Genomic DNA, 24,636 nt, shown 5'->3' on the forward strand with positions numbered 1-24,636 from the left:
TTAAATAGGGGATTAACATGGTCCAACATTCCATATAACTGTCAAGACTAATATGTTTTTACTAGAAAAGAGGTTTAAAAAATCAGTACCTGCATAAAAACAAAAAAGATCAGAATGGGTTTATGTCAGTAGACCGTTTCCGTGGTACTTAATTTTGCTTGGTAAACAAAAAAAAACATTCGAATACAAATGCCAATAGACCGAACAATAAAAAATCATATTATTTCTAAAGTTTTTGGAACTGTTTTTATGCGCCAACTGTGCTATTGTTTTAAATCAGGCCTCTTTATTTCATTCTGAAACTTTTTGTTTTTTTTGTCTGTTTTCAGTTTCAAAAAACTTCCTCCGCATCTCAAGTGCAGGATGTGTCTAAAATTCCTGTTCCTTTTAAAGCATTGTCAATTTTAAACCTACCCACATCTTAATCAGTTAAAGTGTGATAATATAATTTAGCCCTGTCAAATAGTGGCAAATCTATAATTGCAATGTAACAAATATCCGCTCATCTTCAACTTCAATCCATCTTCAAATTTTCAGCCCCCTCCCTCCAACCTATTTCCTCATTTGAGTCCATTATAGCCCCGGGATCATTTAACAGAAGAGTTTGTCCAAAATTTTCAAATAGCAGAAATTTTCAAAGCAGAATTTGCTTCTACAGAATATGCTTTATTCGTATCTTTAATCTATGGATGTACTTTTGAATCATTCTGATGATTTTTTTGTAATGGAAGAAGTTTTTAATATAAAAATTTTACCACTCATGTTAAGAAAAATAATTTTTACCATTCTAGTTATTGAAACTTAGCATGCCTCCAGATCTGGAACAAAAAAATGCAACTGAAACTTAATCGCCTGAAAATGCGGAGGATCCGCGCTTAATTCATAAACTGCGCACAGTGAAAGTACTAGATGCAATAAATACCCTTTTGAATAGCACTTTAAGCAAAAACAGAGCTTTCAGACCGGTTATGCTAATCGCACTTGTTCTTATCGGGTAATTTACGCAAAAGACGCTCAACGATGTTCAACTGCATTTAAGTCACTAATGCTCCTCAAATGAAGTGTGTTAAAATTTTTCCACCACAGGACCACTTTTGCTATCATATTTTACTAAATATAATTTTCGCTAGATCGCTAACACCTCCCTACAAATGGGCTTCCTTTAACCCAGCCTACCTGTTCAACTCACTTGAAACTAAAAACCTTTTGTTGTTCACATTATCTCTATTCTCTACTTTTCTTTCCCTCAAGCAGGAAAATGTAAGTTAAAATACGTGAGATCGTCTCAATATCGCGGCGATGTAATTACTTGAAAATTGACCAAGCGTAAAAACAGTTGCTCGGGCTTGAAAACCGTAAAAAACGCACACATTCTTAAACATATACATCTCAAGCATCGCACTGTTTATAACCAATCCATTGGCTTTTTAAACTCATCGCGAAAATGGTTAGTTTTTCTTTTGGTTTTTTGTTGCATACTGCATACCTATTGTTTTGTTTGTTCATGACTTTAAGTTATGGATGTATGATTTTGTTTAGGGAATTGTAAGAAAGTTCGCGATTTGATCGGAATCCGCAGCTAATCCGGCTCACACTCCAGAGATCTCCTCTGGAAAAATAGAAAAAAAAGAGCAAATCTGCAATTAGCGGCAAATTTTCATCCATTCTTTTCTGTTACTCTCCCTCTATTTTGATAGCCTTAGGAGCTCTGCTATCTGCATTTCCTTAATTCTCCTCAAATCCCCCCATAAACCACGGCAGCAGACATGTTAGCCATTTCCCATTAGAAACGTTTATAGACTCTTTGTCCAAGTTCTATATCTGATCTATGTTTGCTAAATTATTTTCGAAAGAAGCAAAAAAACTGCTACATTGTTTCAATTTAGTATCGCTTTATAAAACTGTAAGTCTTCGAGTCTTTTACATCTCTTAACTATGGTCATTTAGTTTCTTCTCAAAATTTACCGACTAGATTTGTTGAGAAATACAAATTGAGCAAATTATGGACATATAAGATCTTCAGTGCTTCAGGAGATCTCAAAAGGCAATTTTGGTTGCCTCCAAAAGTATCTGAACACAACCACTTAAAAAAAAGATTTTTTTTTTCCAAATCGAGTCGTTTTTTTTTTGGTGTCGAGAGGATCTTAAAGACTGGCTGAAACTTGGACATATTTGACAGATTAAGTGACTTTTAGAGATATTTCAAAACAGTTTTCACCCAAAAAAAGTATATAAAAAAAATGAAAATCTCGAAAAAAAATTTTTTTTAAAATTGTTTGCTGGATTTTTTTGGTTGACTTAAATTTTCAGACTTTTTTATCAATAACTTTTTTCTAATCAAATGTTAAAAACAAGACAAAACTGGACTTTTTTGCTCTCTGAATAGCTTGCTCGCTCGCTTGCTAGAAGTTAGGCTAAAATATTAAAAATAAGTTTTCCAAACTGGCTTTTCTCAACAATGGAAAAACTTTTTTTGTCTTTTTACACTTAATTCAAGTCGCGGCTAAAAGTGCTTTTGAATTATATATCACTCTACTAATTCCGATGGTTCATTATCTGTAGTTCCTCATGTTGCGTGGAAAAAACAAAAAGAAACAAGAAGAGCATGTTACTGCGCATTTAGCACAGAGTGTTCCAACACGACCCCATCTCATTTACAATCAACTTACAGTTTTTTAAAAAATGAGCCGTTTTATTCATGCGTGGTGCAGTGAGAGATTTTTAAAAATGCCTAGAACGTCAGTGAATGAAACATACTTGTCGACAGCTGTCTTCGGAAAGCAAGTAACAAACAAAGGTTATCCTATTTTTTTGTAAACGTTTTTTTAAAGCCTCATTTTGTTTGCCGATTAGCATTGCTAATTGTTTACTAATTAATGCTTCCAAAATAATTTTCGAGAAATTCGATTATTTTTTAAAGCTTAAGTGTTTTTTAAATCATTTTTTATAGACAAGCGCAATTTTTTGAATTTTTTCCTTACTTTCTTCAAATCACGACTGAAAGGGCTTCAAAATGATATATCACTCAAAGCAAACCGATTATTTTTTGTGGTAGTTACTTTTGAATGGAAAACAAAAAAACGAACACACCGAAGATAAAGTTTCTCCCCATTTTCAATGGTTGGAACAAAAAACGGTAACTTCCCAAATGACATAATTCCCAAATGGCATTAAAATTAAACTTTTCCGAAATTGCATAAATTTCAAGTTTTCATGGTAGTTCTGTCGGACGAAACATGTGAACAAGATTTAGAATTTATTGCTTCCAAACAAATATTAAGCGACAATTTTGGCAGAAAAATTCACTACACGACGCTTATCAGTAACATCAAGTTTATTCTTTTCGCTTTTGATAATAAATTCTGAAACTTTTTCAAGATAAAATGTCATTCAACATTTGAATTGGCAGTTTGACTAATTTTCCCACATGGTTCAAGAAAAAGTTTTCTCGATTTTTCTAATGCAACTGTTGTATGAAATTAATGCATTTGGGAAGTTATTCATTTTTATACCATTTTGGAATTATGGCATTAGAAACTTAATCCAAAAAACGTACAAGCACCCAACAGCAAAGTTTCTTCCACTTTCAGTGGTCGCACCAAATAAAACATATGTTGCTAGTTTGCTGTTTTACATACTTTTCTTTTGAATGCAACAAGTTAATGCGTTTCGAACCGCAACATGCAAGTCTCGTGTAAACCAAAGCAGCTACAAACAGCAGTGTGATTGTGTACGTATCTGGTTGTTCCAAATTTCGAAGAAAAAAAACGAGTTGAGAAAGTTACGAAAATTTTTTATGCAATCAGTTGCGAATTTTTTGTATAGTGTTTTCGCCAAAAAATACCATCCGAAGTTACGAAAGTTGAAAGCGGTATTGTTCTAATGACCTGTACCATTTTTCGAGCAGTTAGCAGCGTTATACCGCTTTTAATTTTTAGTTATATGCTCATAGTTAGGTATCGGTTTTTTGAGACAAGCTACAACTTCCAAAAACTTTTCAAACTCTCATCCACAATATATATAAGCAAATTAATTTGATTTTCCGAGCTCTCTCAGGGCCGCAAAAAATTTAAAATCATGTCATAAGAATCAATTTTGTATAACAAAATATTAAGATGGTGATTTCCCAAAAATTGAGCATTATAATAACTTTATTTCAAAAAGAACATTCGTTCGTGGTCACATTCCAGTTTAAGTTGTTTTAGTCGAAGAAAAATGATAGTCATGCAATTCCCGTGCAATTTCGTATAGAGCCGTTCCCATAGTAGGGTCATTGAATAAATAGACTTTTTCATACAATAATTGTATGAATTTGTTTGACGAGCATTTTCCTTGTATGGTGGTCAACCTGGGAATTTGCAACAATAAAGCTATATTTGAGACCCATACTTAATTTTCGAAAACAAAAAACGTCTCAAGAACTTGTTTCCTTTTCATCAAATTCAATAGTTCTTTTAATAAGTGATTGTTAAGTTTCACAAAAAAATGATCACATTGATTGGTAGGTTTGAGTGGCTTTCAATTTTCATCGAAGACTTAATTTAATTTTTTAATGGATCGAAAATGCGAAAAAAGCAATTGATTTTAAATTGAGAGATAATTTCCTCATGCAGTTGGCACTTAGCGACAGTGTCTTGAAATATTGATTTTATTTTTTATCTTTCAGTGGTAGGGTACGATTTGGCTTAATTCTAGTATAGACTGTTGGTTTTAATCTAGAATGTAACGAGGAACAAAAAAAACATGTATTTCTCTATGCAAAAAAGTCTGATGATAAAAACAAATCTATTCCAAATGACTTGATTACGAAAATAGCTGCCAACTAACGTTGATTTGACTCAGCTGGTGGGGGATTGGGAGATTCCCTTCCTTTGCAGGGATTTGACCCCCTCACCAACCAAATGGTTACCACTTTGATATTATTCCATTTTCGGCTGACCACCCCTAAAGTTTTCTAAAGGCGCCTTGGGCACCAACATATACTAATTTTGAAGGGTAGCGCACGCCGAAAAACGCAATTTTTGGACCTGTTTTTTTTTTCAAAATTTGCCTGCTGCATAAATTTGTTTGGCAAAAAAGGATTTTCATAGTGCTCTGGGAGCGTTCGGAAAATCAATTTGTTCTTTAGCTTTAGTCAAAGAAAAACATTTTAGCTTTAGTTTTAGAGCTGATAGCCGGAGAAGTTTTCTTCTAAGTTGACAGTAAACTGCAATATGCAAATAAAATAAATCGGCTGCTAATTTGGGAAATAATTTCAGCTTCACTTTTCAGTCAGTTCTGGAGCAATGAAAGTGGAAGTGTTCATGCGTTTTCCAAATTCAATCACTTGAAGTCTAGGTTTTTTTGATTTCCTGGATTCGGAAGTGAACTTGTTAGATGAAATTAGAAAAATATAATTCAATTTCAGACTTTTGTCTGTTTGATTTTCGTATTTGAGAACATTTCTGAACCGATCATACTTTGCTGAAATAATCTTTGCTCTTTTTTAGACGAAGTGCGTTCAGCGAGACATACTAAATTGGAAATTATCAGTTTCCGGTGTATTATAACAGAATTAACACTATTATGAACTAGAATTAGCAAAGACGGCTTCAGCTTCAAAAAAAGCTCAAATATAATTCAAAGTTGACATATCTTCTGAACAAAGGATTATATATTCCCGATGTATTTACCAATTGTCTAGATTTTATTCTCTCTTCTTGTCTTGTCAGAATTGAAATGAAAGAATTCTGTTTCATTATTTCTTATTTGCAGTTATATTTGTCCCCATTTACCAGATTTTGTTCCCTGACTTGAAAAGTGACAACTTATGTTAGTTTTAATGAACATTCCTAACAAAAGGCTCAAAGTTGAAAAAAACGTACAGCGCAATAGTGGAGTGTAAATTTCATTTTCAAGCATAAAATTTTTTATTAAATTACATTAACTGAAATGATAATTTTATGACATTTTAGTTTCAATTTCTTTCGTGATTCACTCCATAATAATTAAATGGTATAAATCGTATTGTACCATCTGCATATAGTTTTTGCATTTGTTGGTCATTTTTAGCTTCAAAATTGGTCATTCCACTTGACAATTTATCCCGTGGCGATCCCTCATTAACCCGCAAAGAATGTCAATTACGATAGCCTAAGGGTACGGTTTTTCAACCTTCTCAGGGCCAATATTGGTATTAGGATAAAATTATCTGCAAGCATTTTTGTTATCAAGAGTCCATTTTATTTGATACCAGTCAAGTTCATCGTCGACCACTGTGGGGCTTTTCCGCCTTCATTTTGAATACTTAAGAAACATTTAATTCTTTTTCAATTACTGTTAGAGCAAAAATAGCTTGAAAACGCCTACTTTTTAATCAACTTTCCCAACCACATAAAAATTATGTCTTCATTATTTTACTCTATCTGACAACGAAATTCAATTTCAAAAACGCTTTAAATTGAGCTCAATATTCTGATCGCTGAAGATGCAAATTAATTTTGTTATTTCCCAGTTGGCTCAATTATTGCTGTTATCAGTCCTCAACTTTATCATCGCTTTCCTTAATCCATGTTCCACAGTTTTGATTCGCCATGATAAAAGTTAGTTAAAAATCTTAATAGTATAACTTTTTCATTGACAAGAAAACTTTTGAAAAGCTTTGTAAACTGACTTGACTTCATGGTGTAGCTTGTGACTCACTCAGGTTATATGTCACATTAACCTCACTGTTAGATAAAACTAAGGGCCAATTTTCATTTACGACACTCCTTTATTTTTAAGACACTCGAGTTTTTTCAGTAATAGGGGCGGTAATTTGGCAAAACGCTCAACGTGCTCCGAAAGAATTAAAAAAGCAAAACTAAAAAGAATCTTGATTTTTCTTAATTTATGCTTTCTCGGATTGAGGGAACTGGAAACTGAAGCCCCTCATGAACAGTTCAACTAAAATGACGCATGAAACAACTTTTATTAGTCTTTTACCAGATATAAATGCTGTTAACAGCCATAAGTGCGTAATTCAACTCCACACGCTCCAAATTAGACCAAAAAACATTTTAAAAAAATTAGACAGTTTTTTCTACGAGCCCAAAACATTTTTTTTTTGCAAATTCAGTTTTAAGATGTATACCGACTGAAAGGGTTACAGTATGATATATCACTCGCCTCCATCCAACATTTATTTATGGTCCTGGATTGGGGGGACACCCTTGAATCGGTTGGGAGAAACGACTAAATTACTGAATAAAATATAATTGTAGACTTTCAACCGTTCTAATTGTACATTGGTTTGATTAGTAATTGGTTGCTGGGATACCTTATTAGCTGAAAAGCTCACTAATTACATTCACATATTTTTTTTAACGAGAAAGTTTAAAACCAGAAAACACACCTTAAAATACAACACAAGCTTTTAAAAATTATATATCATACAAACCTCAGACAATATTTTCTGTGTTGCCTTATTTTCCGTAAAAAAAACACAACCGAATAAATAGAAACTTTTCCTCTTTTACGTGTGATCGGGACAAATAGTCGGTCTCATGTGTTTAAAAAAACGAACTGCAAGTCTACCAGATCAAGTTTTTATTCTATTAAAAGATTAACTTAGCTCAAAAAAATATTTGCTTTTCAACATGTGGATTAGTGTAAAGTTATGGTGGATTGTAAATTATCCATTTGGCCAAACTGGGATATTTAACGTGCACTTTTTAACAAATTCCTTCTACCCTGTAGTGTGTGGGGCAATTTGAACATTTTTTCTACAAATTGAATTGAGGCAAACTAATCGAACCAAACATCAGGTTGTTAGATGATTATTAGATGAAAATGTTGTTGTGTACTTGCGTGTTGCAGAAAAAATAACTAGCAAATGAAACAATTGTGAAACGTTTCTGCAAAAAAATTTACAATTTTTTTTTCAAACTATTGAAGGAGAGAGATTTAAATGGCAGTTCAAATCATACTGTAGCTCAAATCAAAATTTTGTTTGACATGCAGATGCGTGGTAAAAAACGCCATGGCCATATGACTGCAGTTCAGTTTCCTTCTTACAATGGCTGAAATCTTGTTCCATCAAAGAGGCAATGGTTGTTCAAGTACCTCGTGAACTTCGAACAGAATGGATTTAACAAGAAAAATTCCAGAAGAAAGAATAGTTTTTAAATAATGAAACAATTGTTCTAAAGTTTTTTTCTTGAATTTTTTTCGGTAAAAACGACTCAATTTGAGGAGAGGTAACGAATGCTAAAATAACGCTAAAACTATAGCAGTATAAATTTCAACTTGTTTTTCAAATTAGTCTCAATTAGTCTAAACTTCGGTCTAATTCAACCAAAAAGCCCAAAATATTCGGACCCATTTTTCGACACAGAGTTTTTGTTTTTCGTGGAACCCGATTGACAACGAAAATGTATTTGGTATTATACTAAATTTCACCTCCTGTAAATTTTCATTGAAGTTTTTAAAATGGGGCGGAAATGGGAAGTTTGGTTGTTACAACAACGACAAGACCGTTGTTTAATATGACAATTTTAAAAAAATCTTTTGCTATACCTTCTGAATTATCAAACTGCAAGGTTGACAGGTTGCTGCGCAGAAACTTTCGCCCATATTTGTTTCGATTGAAATTCAAAAACTGAAAAATCGAAGAAAAAAAATTATACTAGAATTATAAAAGTGCAACAATGCCTAAAATAACATGAGCTTATTCGCAAGCTCTTAGATGGTATAAGAAATCCGATCAAAATGGCTAGTTAAAAATTCTGAAGAAAAAACCATCCTAGCACAAGTATTTCAACACCTTCTTCGAAAACTGAATCAAAAACAGGAACTGTTGAATAACTTCTAGACCAAACAGTTGCAAGAGAAACCAAAAAAATTTCTCAATAAGATTGCCTACTTCGAACGATAATGTAAAATGTTAGTTTAGCTCATTAAACATTCAAAAAGTAAAAAAAGTGCAAATAACCAACAAAGAGCTTTACTAGTGCAAAGGTTCGACAATTTGCAAAATTAAGGGAGAAGGTGGGGTTTCCACCGTTTCATTTAGAGATGCTTTTTTGCTCAAAATTTAATTACAAGCCACGGCGAAATCGTCCAGATTTGAACCAGAAAAAGTTTTTATCAAATAACAACAGATTCAAGCAATTCACTGAAATTCTCGTTTGCCATTATAATTCAGCTCACTTTTTTTCTAAATTAAAAACCGATTAAGAGAACTTTTTTTTTCAATTTGGACATAATGGGGGAAGTGTGATACGGCAGGAGGGCCGCCCCCAATGATAAGGTCATTATGTTATAGTGTTGTTGCTAAAAGTCATAGTATTAGAGAGAGTGAATTTGGTGTTAGTGTTTGATATCAAGGTCGGTACCAGACGACCGTGTAAGTGACTTGATCAAGGTCGTCTGGTGAAAAGGTCTTTATGTTATTGTGTTATTGCTAAAGGTTTATGAATGAATCACTCTTTTGTTTTTTTTTGTGAAAGATACAGAACACTTCTTGGTTAATTCTATTTCAATTTATAATATTACACATCTTGTTTTACTAATTAAGAGTACCTCGGTTGACATCCTACATGGCGCAGCCAGCAATTTTGGTCGGCGAGGACCGAACTGCTCTAAAACCACAACGTAGCCTTTATTTCCTTGGGAGTCGTGGATTGGTCACTTTTTTTAGTTGTAAAATTAATAGAACATTCTAACGCCAACATTTTACTGAGTGACCCAGTAGAAGTGTCTGACGATCTCCCTCCGCGACCAGAAAGAAAGGGAGATTCAGAAGCCCAAATAGAAGAAAACAACTGCATCGCAAGAGATCAAGCCGAAATCCGCAAAACAAACGAATTCATTGATGAAAGGAGAAAAAATGGAACAAAATTTGGCCCAAACGTATTCTTCCATGAGGCGGACCAAAGGATCAAATCGCGGCTATTCTTCTCTTTTGAGACAGAAGGTAAGAAAAGATTCTTACAAAATCATGCTCCTGTAGATATCGCAACGATCAATTTCCGCGACTTCTACAATCATTGCGAGACACTATTCAATAGAGACAAAAACTACATCATTGAGAGGGTAAATCTCTACAACACCCAACAAAATCAACCCTATCAGTTCAGCGAAAGAACAATATCCAGAATAGAACAAACCGAGCACAAAATTCCAGAGGAAAACTCAACAACCGGCAAAATCAAAACCAACAAAGAGGAAGCAAACCATGTTATTTTTGTGGCAAGGAATTCTCCATAAACTATAAAATCTGATGCCCGGCAGAGAACGCGACATGTAAGATTTGTAATAAGAAAGGCCATTTTACCAGATGCTGCAATTCCAGAGGCAACGTAGGAGTAGTGGATGATGACTCTGAAATCGCAACAGAAGAGGAAAGCGATTTCATTACTTCGGACAGCGAGCCGGAATATTTGGTTCTGAACATCTCACCAAGGGACGTAACTACCCATCAGAAACAAAAACTCGAATATTCAGTCAAAAAACTAGAAGTCATCAAATCTGCTACTGGGAAAATCAGATGCAAACAGGTTACACTGAGAGTCAACAAAACACTTTTAGGGCCACTGTAGACACGGGTAGCCCAGCATATTTCATTATCAAGAAAACCGCAGATATACTGGTCAAATCGGGCGCAAATGTACAACTATTGGCATTTTCTGAAATTGCTATCGACAGTCATTATGTAGATTACAATAGAAGAACTATCAAATTATTTGGAACTGTAATCGCCGAAGTTTCTTCACTAGGATGGCAGATCAACTCAGCGAAGCTTCTGGTTTCAGAAAATCGCACTGGATGCCTATTAGGTCTCGACCTTCAAAGTGCTTTGGGTGTACAAACCACCCAATCAGGATCAATTCCCATTAACGAAATTTCATTTCTTTCATCTTAATCAGACAGGTGGCGAAAGTATTTTATGGAGAAGTTCAAAGATGTATTTACCAGACAGGGCAGATCGAAAACCACCGGGTAATTTCGGTATTCAACGACCCTTTGGTCGCGATGCAAGAAAAGGGTCGGAGTGTACCAATTTATATCCAAAACAAAGTAGGCACCCAAATCAAGAACCTCATCAAAGAAGGACATATCGTAAAACTGAATAAATGTACTAGCGATCAATTTGTAGCAGCGGTAGTTATTACAGCTAAAAAAAAGACGGCTCCATAAAACTAGCAATGGACGCATAGCCGATGAACGCCCAGATATTCAAAACCAACACCAAATGCCTAAACCTCTGGAATAATTGGACATTGCCGCGCAAATCATCAATGCGGATGTTCCGGGCAAAGTTTGGTTTACATCTCTTGACCTAAAATACGTTTTTAGTCAACTTTTACTCAGCGAACTTATCAGTAGTCACTGCAATTTTAGTATCGTATGCGGAGAATCAACCGATACCTATCATTTTAAAACTGGATTTTATGGCCTTACAGACATGCACAAAGAATTTCAGAAGGCTATGGACAACACTCTTCAAAATATCAAGGAAGTCATTTGTTTTCTTGACGATATTCTAATTGTTTCCAAAGGATCTATTAAAAACCACAACCGGATCGTCAAAAACGTCTTCCATAAATTAAACGGAGAAGGCTTCGCTCTAACATCATCAAAGTGTGAGTTTTCTGTAAATGGATATCATGGTTAGGTTCTGACATTTGCGAAACTGGGTACAAACCAAAGTTCTCAAAAGTACAGGCTAATTGAGAACTTAAATCACCCCACACTTTGAAACAACGTCGTTCCTTTATGGGAGTCCTCAACCACCTACAGAATTTCTTACCCAACCTTCATTTTCTGACCGAACAGTTCAGACCTTCGTTAAAAATGAGCAATAAACAAAAACTCGTGTGGAGAGCAGAACAACAAAAGGCTTTCGAAGACACACTCAAACTAACTTCAAACATCACAAAAATGTATCATTACGACCCATAGAGGAATTTCAGGGTGAAAAGCGACGCTAGTAACAGCGGACTAGGTGCAGCCTTAGAACAAGAATTACCAGATGGTTCCTGGTTTTCAATATCATTCATTTGCTTCTAGATTTTTGAATGCTCAGGAAAAGAAATACAGCACTAATAAATTAGAATTACTTGCTATAGTATGGTCATGCGAACATTTCTGGAACTATTTATTGGGGAACAGATTTGAGATATAACCGACCAGAAAGCCATTATATCAGCTTTTCAGTCAAACAGAGGTTAATAAATCCTATCAGTCTCGACTGACCAGATGGGCAGACAGACTATTACGATTCGATTTCAAAGTTACACATATTGCGGAACAAAACTAGGTATAGTCGATTATTTTTCTCGTCACCCAATATTTGAAGCTCCCCAACCATCAAATTTCGATGAACAATTCGTTGTTAGGTCGATTCAAAATTTCTTTTCTGCTTGCCCAAAAATCGAAAAGCTTTACAAATAGTTTAATTATGTTCCTAGTCTAGTTTTTAATCAGGAGGTATCAAAAAGCATCCTTTGTAACAAACAATATCTTGCACATAGATTGGTATTTTCAGACCAAGAATTCCAACAATTAAATAAATCCACTAGAGGGCGACAGGATTTTATCCAATATTTTTATCCATTCAGAAAAGAGGGCTAATTATAGATACATACTGCGAGAGGGCGCCACTAATTTATGCACAAACCTCAACCAATCACAGCTCAGTAAACTTATCTATAGATGCAAACCGCGAGAGGGCGTCACTAATTTATGCACAGAATCTAGCCAATCACTATCGAGTAAACGGTAATATGGTTGCTCGCCACGTGAGGATGCAGGTAGTTTATGTACAGATCAGATCCAATCAGAACCAATCTGATTGAAGAAATCTATATAAAATACATCCTCCGAGAGAAAGCGAAGTTAATTTATGCAAAAACGGGAACCAATCAGATCCGAGATATCGTACTCAATGTTCCGGCAGATTTCCTGAGAATTCTCGCATTTCCTGTAAAAAAACCCAGTCTTCTCCTGTATCTATTTTTAGAACATTAATATTTTCTGTGCCCAATTGTCAATATCATTCAGTCACCAGCGGATCAATAACTTGTAAAAATCTTTCCATTTTTTGATATGTCGAATGCTTTGGAAGATCCCATAATGGATGAAAGCTTCAGAAGATTATTGAACGAATTCGCGCTTCTCAACAGAATTTTGCTCAGTCGTTCAAGACCGATTCGCAGACAGAGGGCAAAGAGACCCAAAAAATTCTCGTCAGCAGAAGCAGGAGAAATCTGACGAACCAAATAGGCCACCATAATTGCAAACTTCCGGAAACAAAGAATAATCAAACCAAGACGAGCGATGAAACATGTGAGTCGAGTTTCCATCCGACAAAGAATAGTCGCCAAAGACCAAAAGTCACTTCCGGGATTGATAGGCATTCTAGACGCAGACATCCTCAGCGAGCTAACAGACGAAGATGCAACGCTAAGACTGATGAAAATTGCAATAAGAAACAAGGACTACGAAGGCTTTGCCAGAGTAGACCCCCTACATCAAGACCTTTTGGGACTCGGCAGCGGTGGTGGACGGCTGCATAACCATTGATGACAGAATGGCGATTCCGAGTTGTCTTCAACGGGCACTCCTCTCACGCTTACACCGTTATCACCCTGGCCAAGAGGCGATGGTGGACACGGCCCAAAATTTGCGATGGCCGAGGATCCACAGAGACATTGTCAATCTTTGGAAGAATTGCAGAAAATGCACAAATTTCGATAAAAACTTAAACCATTAGGTCCTTTTAGAATGTACAAGTCTTTTCCTCTACTAAATGCTTTCAATGAGGAATTTCAGCTAGACTATAACGGGCACAATATCAGATGGTGTAGGTAACCAAGTGTCCTGGTAGCTACTGACTGTTATTCTAAATATTCGTCTGCAATGCCAACAAAATCTTGGAAAACCATATTTTTACGCATAGTATTCCTAAGACAATCAGAACGGACCAATATTTTGGTTTTAAAAGTAAGGCAGTAGATCAATTTTGCATATCAAAAGGAATCAGACACATTTTCTCCTCGGTCGGAGGTCACCGCTGTTGTGGATTGGTAGAGCGTACAATTCAGATGATTAAAAGGAAATTGGGAACGTTACAATTGGAGGATAATTCACCAGATATTCAATTGGCTCCAAAAATGATAGTCGAAGATCTTCGGATATGAAAAAATTCAGTTACAGGTCTATTCCTTTCGAATTTAATTTTGGCAAGAAACTGAATTCTGAATGGTCGCTAGCGACCGACAATTTAAAATTTAAGTTAATTTTAGACGAGCAAAACTTGGAAAGAGATCACCTAACGGCGAAGCACAGAAGAGAGTTGAGCGACAGCAGGCCTCGCAACAAAGTAGTTAGGAAGGGCTACCAAAGCCGAGGTATCTCTCCTAAGGTGGACCGCTCAGATCGAAATACACCCTACTACAGATCTCTGGAACAGCTCGCCAAATCAGCGAATGAGTGGATGATTTGGAAAAAGAATCTGACTCTTGAAAAAAAGCAACCGAGCTCTCCGCACGCTAACAGAGAGAAATCAACTTCTACCGGCTTCGCTGAGAAAAAGTTTAACAACTGGAACTCTGAGACAAGACGCTATGGATTCACCAAAATCTAACGCCAAATGCAAACTAGAGTCATTGCTCTTATCTAATCCAAATTCAATTGAAGTATTCAGGGCAATCGCAAATTCCAAGTCAGGGAAACAACTACTTAAACGTTACTGGGATAGAACTGTTAAAGTTACTACTTCAACTTATTTTACAGATACGGGAAAAGTTATTAGGAAAAATGATATTCCTTTAAGGTTGAACAATTCACAAGTTTCAGTTCGGCAAGGACCCAGCAAGCCAGTAACCGGGAAAAAAATGAAAAGACAAAGGAAGTTCTCATCATCTTCCTCGTCGGACGAACTGTTGGTTCCAGGGCTCAAGCGCACCCGAGACAGTTGTCAGTCTCGACAAAGTTGGCAGTGCCGGCGGTTTCCATTCAATCGCACCCGGTGTACGATCGCACCCGGTGTAAACAAAATCAGCACCCAATCCAGACTTCTAGAGCTTCAATCCCAATAGTGGACCTAACGAGGTCGTCGTCGAGTTCTGGAGGAGTCATCGACCCTCCAGTTGCAAGCTCTTCACCAGTCGTCCAACCATCAGTTCCTAAAGCAGTCCCAATTTTAATCAAGGTTGATAACGAGAGGTACAATAAGACCAGGAGAGTTACCATACAACCTGGTGCAGAGGTAGTTTCTGGTGCAGCTGGATTAATGCCGGTATACTCGTAAGACCACCAGGTGGTAGAATCGAGCGTTACGCCGCAGTCCTGCCCACTAACTGTTGTAAAATCAACTCCGGAAACCAGCCCTAACAAATCGGCAGATACCCCGCTTAAATTTACACCAGATACTACGGCTGAGCAAGATGGGAATGAGTCATCGTCCTCGCGAACCTCAGGACGTAGTAAGAAGCAGACACAATTTTATGGCAGTCCCATACGTCATGCGGTAAAAATAGGTATCAGAAGCGTCAAGGCCAGGATTTTCCGGTGGGTTAACGGTCTCAGTGTCGGCAGCAGAGTTGTCATCGTCTCCGTCTCCGAGAAGGAAAATGAAAGTGTTCAAAAAGAGCAAAGTACAGACTCAGAAGTTGAAGAACTAGCTAAGACTAAAACATTCAAAACTCATATTTTAAACTTCGTTTTGAATTTATGATTTATAATTTCTGATGATCAGAAGTTTTTGAAAGGGAAGTGTGGTACGGCAGGAGCGCCACCCCTAATGAAAAGGTCTTTATGTTATTGTGTCGTTGCTAAAGGTCATAGTGTTCAAGTGAGTGAACTTGGTGTTGCTGTTTGATATCAAGGTCGGTACCAGACGACCGTTTAAGTGACTTGGTGTTGTATGAATAAATCAGTCTCTTGTTTTTTTTTTGTGAAAGATACAGAACACTTCTTGGTTAATTCTCTTTCAATTCATATTATTACACACCTTTTTTTACTATTTAAGAGTCTGTCGGTTGACATCCCACAGCCAATATAATAGAGCTCAGTTTTTCTAAATTAAAAACCGATTAAGAGAACTTTTTTTAGGCCATAATGTTGAGTACATCGTCATTTTAGTTTGGATGTTAGAGCTAGTGGATGTTTGATACTTCGGGTGTTTGCACTACAGCCCATTGAGTGATTGTAAACTTTTACGGAAGTTTCAATTTGAAATAAAATTTACCAAATTTTAGCCTTGTGCGAAACAGCTTGTTTTCAAACGTCAACTCTGCAAAGAATCACCGCAAGGGAAAGAAGAAGTGATTTAAAAAAAAACTAGGAAAGCTTGAAAGTTAACAAATTTTAAAAAAGGTTATAATCATTTCAGTTTGCAATAAAACTGCAGACGCAAAATAACTGAAGTTGATAAGCTTAATTCATACAAAGCTTAACTATTGAGACTAGTAATTTGCAGTTGCATAATTCCAAAAAAGATTTTATACAATTCACAATAAAACAGCATCAATTAACAAAATAATCCATCGAATTAATTTAGGTGGAAAATCATTGATTTTTCAGAATACTATTTTAACTGCGATATATCTAATTAAAAGAAAGGTTAATTAAAAATATAGTATCGAAAAAAATAATCGACCAAAACTCTGTACAAACATTAAAAATTAAAGTTGGGCCCTTGAATTTGAGATAGTGCTACATAGGCATTAACAAACCCTTGCCATCATGTGGTTGACGTGGGAGCTAACATACTGCGCCTCAATCAATGCCACAATGCCACTTTTGTCTTAATCTTAGGTATGCGATCTCTGACATCTAACAGCAAGACACTGTTTGCGCCACCAGATTACGGCGACACCTTCTACCCGACATATGGTCAACACTACGACAACATCATGGAGGCGTACAGGGATAATCGAGAGAAAACCAGACCAGTGCCAGTGCTAAAAAGTGAGTCACTGCTGTCTTCGAGATTCTTGTCGAAGAATGTGTGTTTGGACCATAAGTACATTTACTTTTCAGAAACTAAAATGCTTTCGAGAGTATCATGTTTTATGATATATGTTTATATATCATTCCTAGACATGTTTTACTAACCAAGAGGTTTTATGAAGTTAACAAGTTTTGCTGAAAAAAAATCTGAAAAAAGGGAATAAACACAATACATTTTTTGGTTATCTTAAACTACAAGCCCATGTAACCGTATTGAACTCTACAAGCCCATGTAACCGTATTGAACTCTACAAGCCAAGTGATTTTTCGGACAATAGTGTCATAATTCGCTTCAAATTAAACCGCTTCAAATTCACCCGAGTCCATTTGAGATTACAAACCATGTGTAAATACCTTTTGTCTTCCTTTTGTTTGAAAAAGTGGGCGTGGCTGTGTGTTTGATGTGTGTTTGCAGCAATCAACTGTTTCGCGTGTGTGAGCAGTGACCCCTCTAGCAGTTGTGTTGTGGGCAATGTGTCAATCAACCAGGCCCTCTACTCCTCCCCCCACTCACAGAAACAACAACAACAATACGCCAGTGCAAAATGCGACGGAGAATGCTACGTATGAACACATTCGTGAAAACTCATTTTTAATAAAAACAAAATCTATTTTAAAGCAGTTAACAAAGTGTTCACAAATAAACATGCGTGAAAACTTATGTCGCCGAAGTTGCAAAAAAATTACTTCCGCATAAATTTAGCCAAAATGAATAAATTCAGCGAAAAGCCAAAATTTTTCAAAACAAGTAGCGTGCGGAGAAAGGGGGTTGTGATGATTGGAGGAGAGGAGAAGGGTCGTGCAATGAGACTTGCCGAAAGCTTCCTCTGAAAAGCTTAACCGATAGTAATCAAAACAAAAGTTTCAGGCGTTTGCGAGTTGTCTTTTCTTGCGAGTTGTTGCGGTACCATTAACTTCTAGGGGCGAGTAAGTGCCTTTCTTCCTCTCGGCCACTTATTAATGCCACCAAAAACAAACTCCAAAATCCGATGTGATGACTAATCCAACTGTGTACAAAGTAAGACCCTACCACTGCTTAAAATACTGCTTGCAAGGTTTTATATTGGCTCTTAATTTCTATAGGTGAAGACGTATACGATGTACGGAACAGAAATGAGCTTCACACACAGAGGTTGCCAACCCCGCAGAGGAAATGAGGTAAAATTTTCAATAAATGAAGTTAATTTGTTCAAAGTGAAGGTTTTATGTTCGGGCTTTTGTAGTCTCATTCAGTTCGAAAATTGGCACTGGATTTATTTAGCTCACGCGGTATCAAACTCTTAAACTTTTGGTCCACGAGTCTTGTCACGGGATCATAAAAAAAACAATTTGAACAGAAACTAAATTAGAAAACAATCATGAAACTCATTGAGACCATTGGCGCAAAAATTGACGCTTTGTTTCTTTCTGGCAAATTTTCTGGAACAATCGGGATAATACTATATGAACTCGAATGAGTGTTTCTGCCCAACTTTAACCTAGTCCATCAAAACTGTTAATGAAAGTGTTTCTTCTATGATTTTGAATTCTAAAAAAGCTGAACAATAATTTTGGGGCTCCTGAAGCAATTCAAGATTTTTCATCCTCCTGCTTACTCTTGAATATCATTTTAGATTCGTTTATTACTATCGATGATTTTCAAACAAAAACAATTAGTTGTTCTTACTTTGTTTCCAATGTTAGAACATTTTTTTTCAAAAAAAAAATTTAACTCCTTTTGCAAAATTTTTTTCATTCGAGTTAGACATATGATTAGTTTCTTAAAATCCCAATCAAAACATTTTAATTTATTAGAAATTTTTTTTGCAACATCTAGTTTGTATCAATCAACTCAGTCAACCAGGTCAAGGTCGTGGGTATGTATTTAGATTTCAAAAATTGCAATCAGTCCATTTGACATCAAAAATTCGGTCTAATTGTGTGTCAATGGTTCACACGGTCTAATCAAATCATGCTTTAGATCCCTTTGGTCTCGACAAAAAATTTAAAATAAAAAAATATGTCCCAAAAGTTAAAAAGAATCATTATTTAGAACAGAATCAAGAAAACCATTGTAACACAAAACGGTGCATTAGGAAAAAAACCAAAATATTTGAAAGGTAGTTAGTTTTTTCAAACGACTAGGATTTGTGTTATGATTCTAAATATTAGCAAAATTATCATAGACAGCAAAGTTCATTCGGTTTTTTTTCGTCAAGAAACTAAAGTTTTGTTTTCTGTTTTCTTTAATTACTTTTATGAAACGCTGTGCCAGAAACTGCGTCAGAACAGCAGTTTTTATTGCGTTGAGCAACGTCATCCAGGAAGTTGAAAAAACAACCCAGTTAATAGTTTTTGATTCCAAACTGAAACTTTTTCTGCAAAGAGAAGATGAGTGGGTGTTGCAACCCAGGCTAGAAACGGAGTTAAAAGGAAAAAAGATCAACATGATTTGCACAAAAGAAGTTTAAGAAATAACTGCAAAATCTGGTAACTGCTTTTGTAAAGTTATGGGAGTTTAAAGATTGCCATTTTGGCCAATTTGGGACAATTAACGCGCGATATATTTCGCGCTATTAAGGCGTAAGCGATATTTAATCCGTCTTAGAAATTGTTCCAAATTGGTTGAGAGTAACTTCTTTGCCATAACTGATTTGTTACAAGGAGCGAAATTTGTTTGTACTTTAAATGGCGTGTTGGGGATAATTTTCATAGAATAAACCTTAAAAATCAGTCGGAAAATTCAAAGCTTTGCCCTGATACGAGCAGTATTATTACTGATTGTATGTGAAAATGAAGCGTATCATATGAGGAGATCTGAATATAGAGATTGAAATGTGAGAACTTCTCATACTATGGTTGATCGAGTGAAGTTTTATAAATTTCCTTATTGCCTCTAGAAAACTAGTAATCCGCATAAATTGAAGCTAGTAGTTCTCTTTTAGACCTAAGTAGGATATTTTTGTTTGCTATTTGTGATTGCAAATTACAGTTTCAGTAAAATGGGATTTCTGACAACCATGTGTGTTTTTGGTTAAACCTTTTGGAATCAATCTATGATGCAAACGCAATTATCGAAACAAATTTTAAAAGACTGTTTCATTGAAAACAAAACAATACAGAGTTTAATTAATGCCTCAATATTTTTCTTAGAAAAAAATCATTTTGGGTTTTGGCTCTGAAATGCAGAACAGAACAGAACTCAAGTCTATAAACAAACCACTAAAAGAAAAATTTTATTTTCATTTACTCAATCAAACATATAAAAAAACCTTTGACAACGTCTGGATTGACGATGGAAATGGAAAAAAACTGGAAATTTTGAAAAAAATTCGCAAAACAAAATCGAAGTCTGAAAAACAGCAGATTCGTTAAGAAGACTGAAAAAGTCTAAATTGTGAAAGATCTGTGCAAAACCAAAAAAAATGTATTTTAATTTTTAAAATCCGATAAACGAGGAGCAGTCAGCAGAGGACGCGATAGATAAAAAGCATAACCGATAAATGATGTTTCGATGATTATCTCTTTGTTTCGTGGCAATTGTCTAAAACTGGCAAAAATTTTTGACAATATTTGTGATTTCTTGTGATTGGTCTAAACACACTATCCAAAAATTGCAAAAGTTATAATTTTATCTAAAAATTGCATTTATTAGCCTGTAGGAACCATGGACGACTTCTCGCCATTTTTTTTTCATTAAATTTTTAGTAAATTATGCAAAAAAGTTTGATGAAAAAAACTTACCAAAAGTGATTTTATAACGGTCAAACAATATAGTTAAAGAAGCAAAAATTCTAAAGCTTTCGCCTATTAGCAGATCTATCAGAAGATACTTTTGAGTGCAAATACAGAAGACAGTTTACAAATTGTGTGTAATAAGGCATGTCCAAGGCTTTTGGTACAGTTGCTTATTCTAATTTACTTGCAAATTGTCGAATACAAGGGTTACTCAACCACTCCTAATGATTTTCTGTTTTGATAGAAAACAAGTTGCTCGTCAAATCTGAGAAATGACGAAACAGGAGTCCCACGAGGATCAGTATTTGGCCCAAATTTTTTCCTACACTAAAAAATTGTTTGTTTGAAACAGTAGAAATTTCAAAAAAATTTTTGTTTGCTAAATAAAAAGCATAAGTTAGGATTTTCAAAACAAGCAGAACATGAAAAATTACCTTACAAAGAAACCAAAACAGATGGCGTTGATTGAAAATTTTTTCTGATTACAAGAAAAACACAATTTTTCCGCAAATTTAAAAAAATCATATTCTGGAAAAAAAGTAATACTAGAAGTCAAAAACTTAGGTGTAATTACTGACAAAACCGTTTCATTTTTTGAAACCTAATGTTGCTCTTAATGAAATGTAATATATATTTTTCAATTTTCTAGTGCACCAATTTATGACAACACAATTCAAAAAGTTGTTACTGCAAACTTTGAAGCAACTTATGCAACCTATGTGCCACGAGGTTTTTTGGTTTTTGGCATTGCAAAACAGCCATGTTCAACGCTTCACAACCTCAGCAGAGTTTGTTCAAACGAATCATTTTTAAACGGAAAAAGTTCAAAGATGTCAGAAATAAATTACATGACTAAATGAACAAATTGATTCGTGATTTGAGCAACATGTGTATGAGAATCAACAACTTCCTTAATCAACATCTTTTCCAGGAGTTTTGATTTGAATGAAACCGATTCTTCTTGACTTTGTTGAATTTAAGAGATATCTTTATGGATGGCTTAGAATTTTTCATCGAAAATTTTTGATTGACAAAATTTCTGTTCTGTCTGTTGTTAAAAACTTACCACTAGTATTAAAACAACTTTTTTTGTGTCTGTTTTGTTTGAAAATTAAAAAAAAATAATTTTGTTTGAAAATTAGACCATTGTTTGTCATTTTTACTTCAATTTTTTATGTAGTTTTACAGTATCAAAAGCAACAAGTATTCATTTTCATCTTAAATGATTCAAAAAGTCATTTATCAAGAATTGCGAAAATCATTTGTGGCGCTATAAACAGGCTGAATAGCCTTCATAGTCTGCTCAAGCTGGTGCTTTTTAATTGCTAAACTATAATTTTATATATGAGGTGTTTTATACATCACTTTTTGTAAGGCACGCAGGTTGAAAACAGTTTTATATGATTATTGACTGGGAAAACAAACTTGATTTTGCAAAAATAGTGGCGTTTAATGACACAACAGGAAAGAATCCACGATTTTTTTCGCTCGGAAAAACATAGGAAGATTTTTGCCGCTTAACGTACAACCGATGATGTGCATTTAATCAATAATTATATATTTCAGTCAGTTTATTAATAACAGAACAGAGTAAGAGCGGTGCTTATACTTAATTTTTACACCGGAGCTCTCAAAGAATCTTTTTGTAGCACTAGCAGAGAGCTTATATATTTTTCATTTCAGATCTGCTCTCATAACAGCCAATGTTCGACGTCGGATACAAACTGCGGGGTGAGGTGTTGTTCGACAGATTGGTGCAACCTCTCCCCTCCCCCACCCTCGTCCTCTCTGCCGCTCTCCGTTTTTCTCTCAACAAGCCTCATATCCTATCTTCTATCTCCACGCTTCCTCCACACATGAGACGACTGAATTTCAGATTATCTTAAAAAACTGTGGCTCTTTTTCCTTTACTCTCCCACCTCTCATAAGATCAGTTTTGCGGTGCAATGAGGGGTTCAAATCGAAAATTAAACATGTATTTGTCATGGCCTAATTAATTAGTCGGCATGCCATATTTCATGACAATTGGAGAATGTGAAAAGAAATTTCACTTGTAAATAGCAGGAGGAGGGGGGAATTTTTCAAGTTTCTCACTCGGCTCTTTTCAAGTTTCCCACTCCCCTCGTAAAATCACATAAAGATTGTTCAAACGGTATTTTACAGGTAACATATTTCATATTTTGTCACTTTTTTGCGCTGACGTGTTAATTATTACCGTTTAGAGCATCAAAAGACTTTTCAAATCGGCTTTCCTAAATCAATTTTTAGAAAAATATTAAAGGGGGACTGGAAAAGGGTCAAAAGATCAAGTTTGACTCCAAAATATATTAATTTAAAAAGGTAATGATCTTGTGCTAAAATGTGATTTATCTTGGGATACTTGCAAAGGACCCATAAAAGAGCCACAGTCAATAGTTATTTCATGTTCCATTAAAATCATATAAATCCTGATTTGCAATTCGAAACCCTTATCAAATTAAGAAATGAAAACTCCATTATATGTAGATTTAATAAATATATGAAATTGAACTTTTATCGAGAGCCAATCATATACCAAAATTTCGTCGCTCGTTCAATTTATTTTTTTAATCCTAGGCGTATTTTGCTATAAGAAGTAATGATAGTTCGTGTGTTGTCATCGAAATCACAATTGTGAGTTTATATCCGGGTTGGCTCACTTATAGAGTAATTTCAGACACGGTACACCGTCTGTTCGTCGCGCTATCTTATTTTCGGCCACATAGATTCGTGCAACTTCTTAGTCTAATACCGATCTTTATCTTTTTCTTATATCTCCTAGATTCAATAGATCTAGTGTAAACTCGTATTTCAGAGGTTAGACATAAGGAACTGTTTTAGAGATGAGCAACTGTTTGCTAAGTTAAATTTATTCTGTTCTGGCGGAAACTATAAATAGTTTCAGCCTTACAAATTATTATAAGCGTTAGTTATAGATCATGCTTGGTTAGTAGGAAGTATTTCAAAGAGATAAATTTCGCAATAATATAATTGAACAAAACTTCTAGTTTTAAACTGGTTCCACCCATCCGGGGCTTAGAGTTTTTAAGTTTAAGGTTTGTTGTTGTGAAGGATGGTTGGAGAAACTTTTTGATTCTTGGAGGAGGTTTTTTTTTGAAGCTGTGGCTGCCTGAATTAGGAGATAGAAACAGTTGCTGTGGAGTAGTTGTCTTCATAGAGAGAGAAGGGTACATTTGCTCAAACTTCAGAAGTTGGTCTCGTGTATCCAGATCGTGTTGAGTGACCGTGTCAAGAAATCAGATTTAAACAATGATGTGTTGATTTCGTTAAGTTAGAGCGAGACTACGTGCATTCTCAACTATCATCAAATGGCGAGGTGGGTTTTGACTTTTCTGTCCGAAGCGCCAGATAACTAGGATTCTTATGCGAGTTCAAAATGGAAATGGCCAATGTTCTTCTTCAATAGGTACCTTTGCTGTGATGTTGGCTCCATACCATAGATTTGCCATCCAGAGTTGGAATGTCATCGAGTTTTTATCTCCCTTTGCTGCTCGTTTCTTTTGCTCTTGGAAGTTTTTTTATTTTATATATTTATATCTGCATTTTGTTAGTAAAATCAGTTTTAGTTTTAATTTTCTTTAATTATTTTTGCAGAAGCGTTTTGTTTAGTTTCGGTTATTTTAAAAAGTTGCTCACCCTAGAACTACTCTCGTCAAATAGGAGTGTGTGTCATAAGCGTGGTTCAAAGCGGATGATGAGACCGGCTATACAGCAAGCTCAGGACGTCCTCAACTGGTGGGTTGGGCCAGTTGCGAGAGTATAATTTTACCGTCTCTTTGAGCAGAGTTTCATTTTGTGTTCAACTTGTTTTTTATCAGGTGTTTTTCTCTTTTGGTCTTTGGTTGTTTCCTTTTATTAAGAACAGATTCTTGTGTTTTGTGTTTGTTTTTCTTTTGATTTTTT

At 35.3% G+C, this 24,636-nt stretch overlaps 1 protein-coding gene across 5 annotated transcripts; it reads left to right on the forward strand.

Annotated features, from left to right (window-relative positions):
• The first annotated feature begins 1,059 nt into the window (after positions 1–1,059).
• Positions 1,060–22,640, forward strand: LOC134855388 (uncharacterized). 5 transcript variants are annotated; one of them, XM_063871904.1, is made up of 7 exons: positions 1,060–1,260; positions 1,540–1,768; positions 5,490–6,581; positions 16,783–16,935; positions 17,393–17,541; positions 18,061–18,135; positions 22,378–22,640. In XM_063871904.1, exons 3-7 carry the CDS (start codon positions 6,467–6,469, stop codon positions 22,552–22,554), a joined length of 669 nt encoding a protein of 222 aa, XP_063727974.1. In that variant the 5' UTR covers positions 1,060–1,260; positions 1,540–1,768; positions 5,490–6,466; the 3' UTR covers positions 22,555–22,640. The 5 variants fall into 5 exon arrangements, with proteins under 5 accessions (XP_063727974.1, XP_063727997.1, XP_063727966.1 ...); XM_063871896.1 differs by lacking the exon at positions 1,060–1,260 and adding an exon at positions 1,327–1,447; XM_063871927.1 differs by lacking the exon at positions 1,540–1,768.
• Positions 22,641–24,636: the final 1,996 nt, after the last annotated feature.

This window comes from Symsagittifera roscoffensis, chromosome 1 (assembly GCF_963678635.1).
Source record: "Symsagittifera roscoffensis chromosome 1, txSymRosc1.1, whole genome shotgun sequence".
NCBI lineage: Eukaryota > Metazoa > Xenacoelomorpha > Acoela > Convolutidae > Symsagittifera > Symsagittifera roscoffensis.

Coding starts and splice junctions, on each gene's coding strand:
- LOC134855388 (XM_063871904.1), top strand. CDS start 6,467: ATGCAAATTAATTTTGTTATTTCCCAGTTGGCTCAATTATTGCTGTTA. Junction 16,936..17,392: donor ACCAGTGCCAGTGCTAAAAA/GTGAGTCACTGC, acceptor GTGTGTTTGCAG/CAATCAACTGTTTCGCGTGT. Junction 18,136..22,377: donor AACCCCGCAGAGGAAATGAG/GTAAAATTTTCA, acceptor TTTTCATTTCAG/ATCTGCTCTCATAACAGCCA.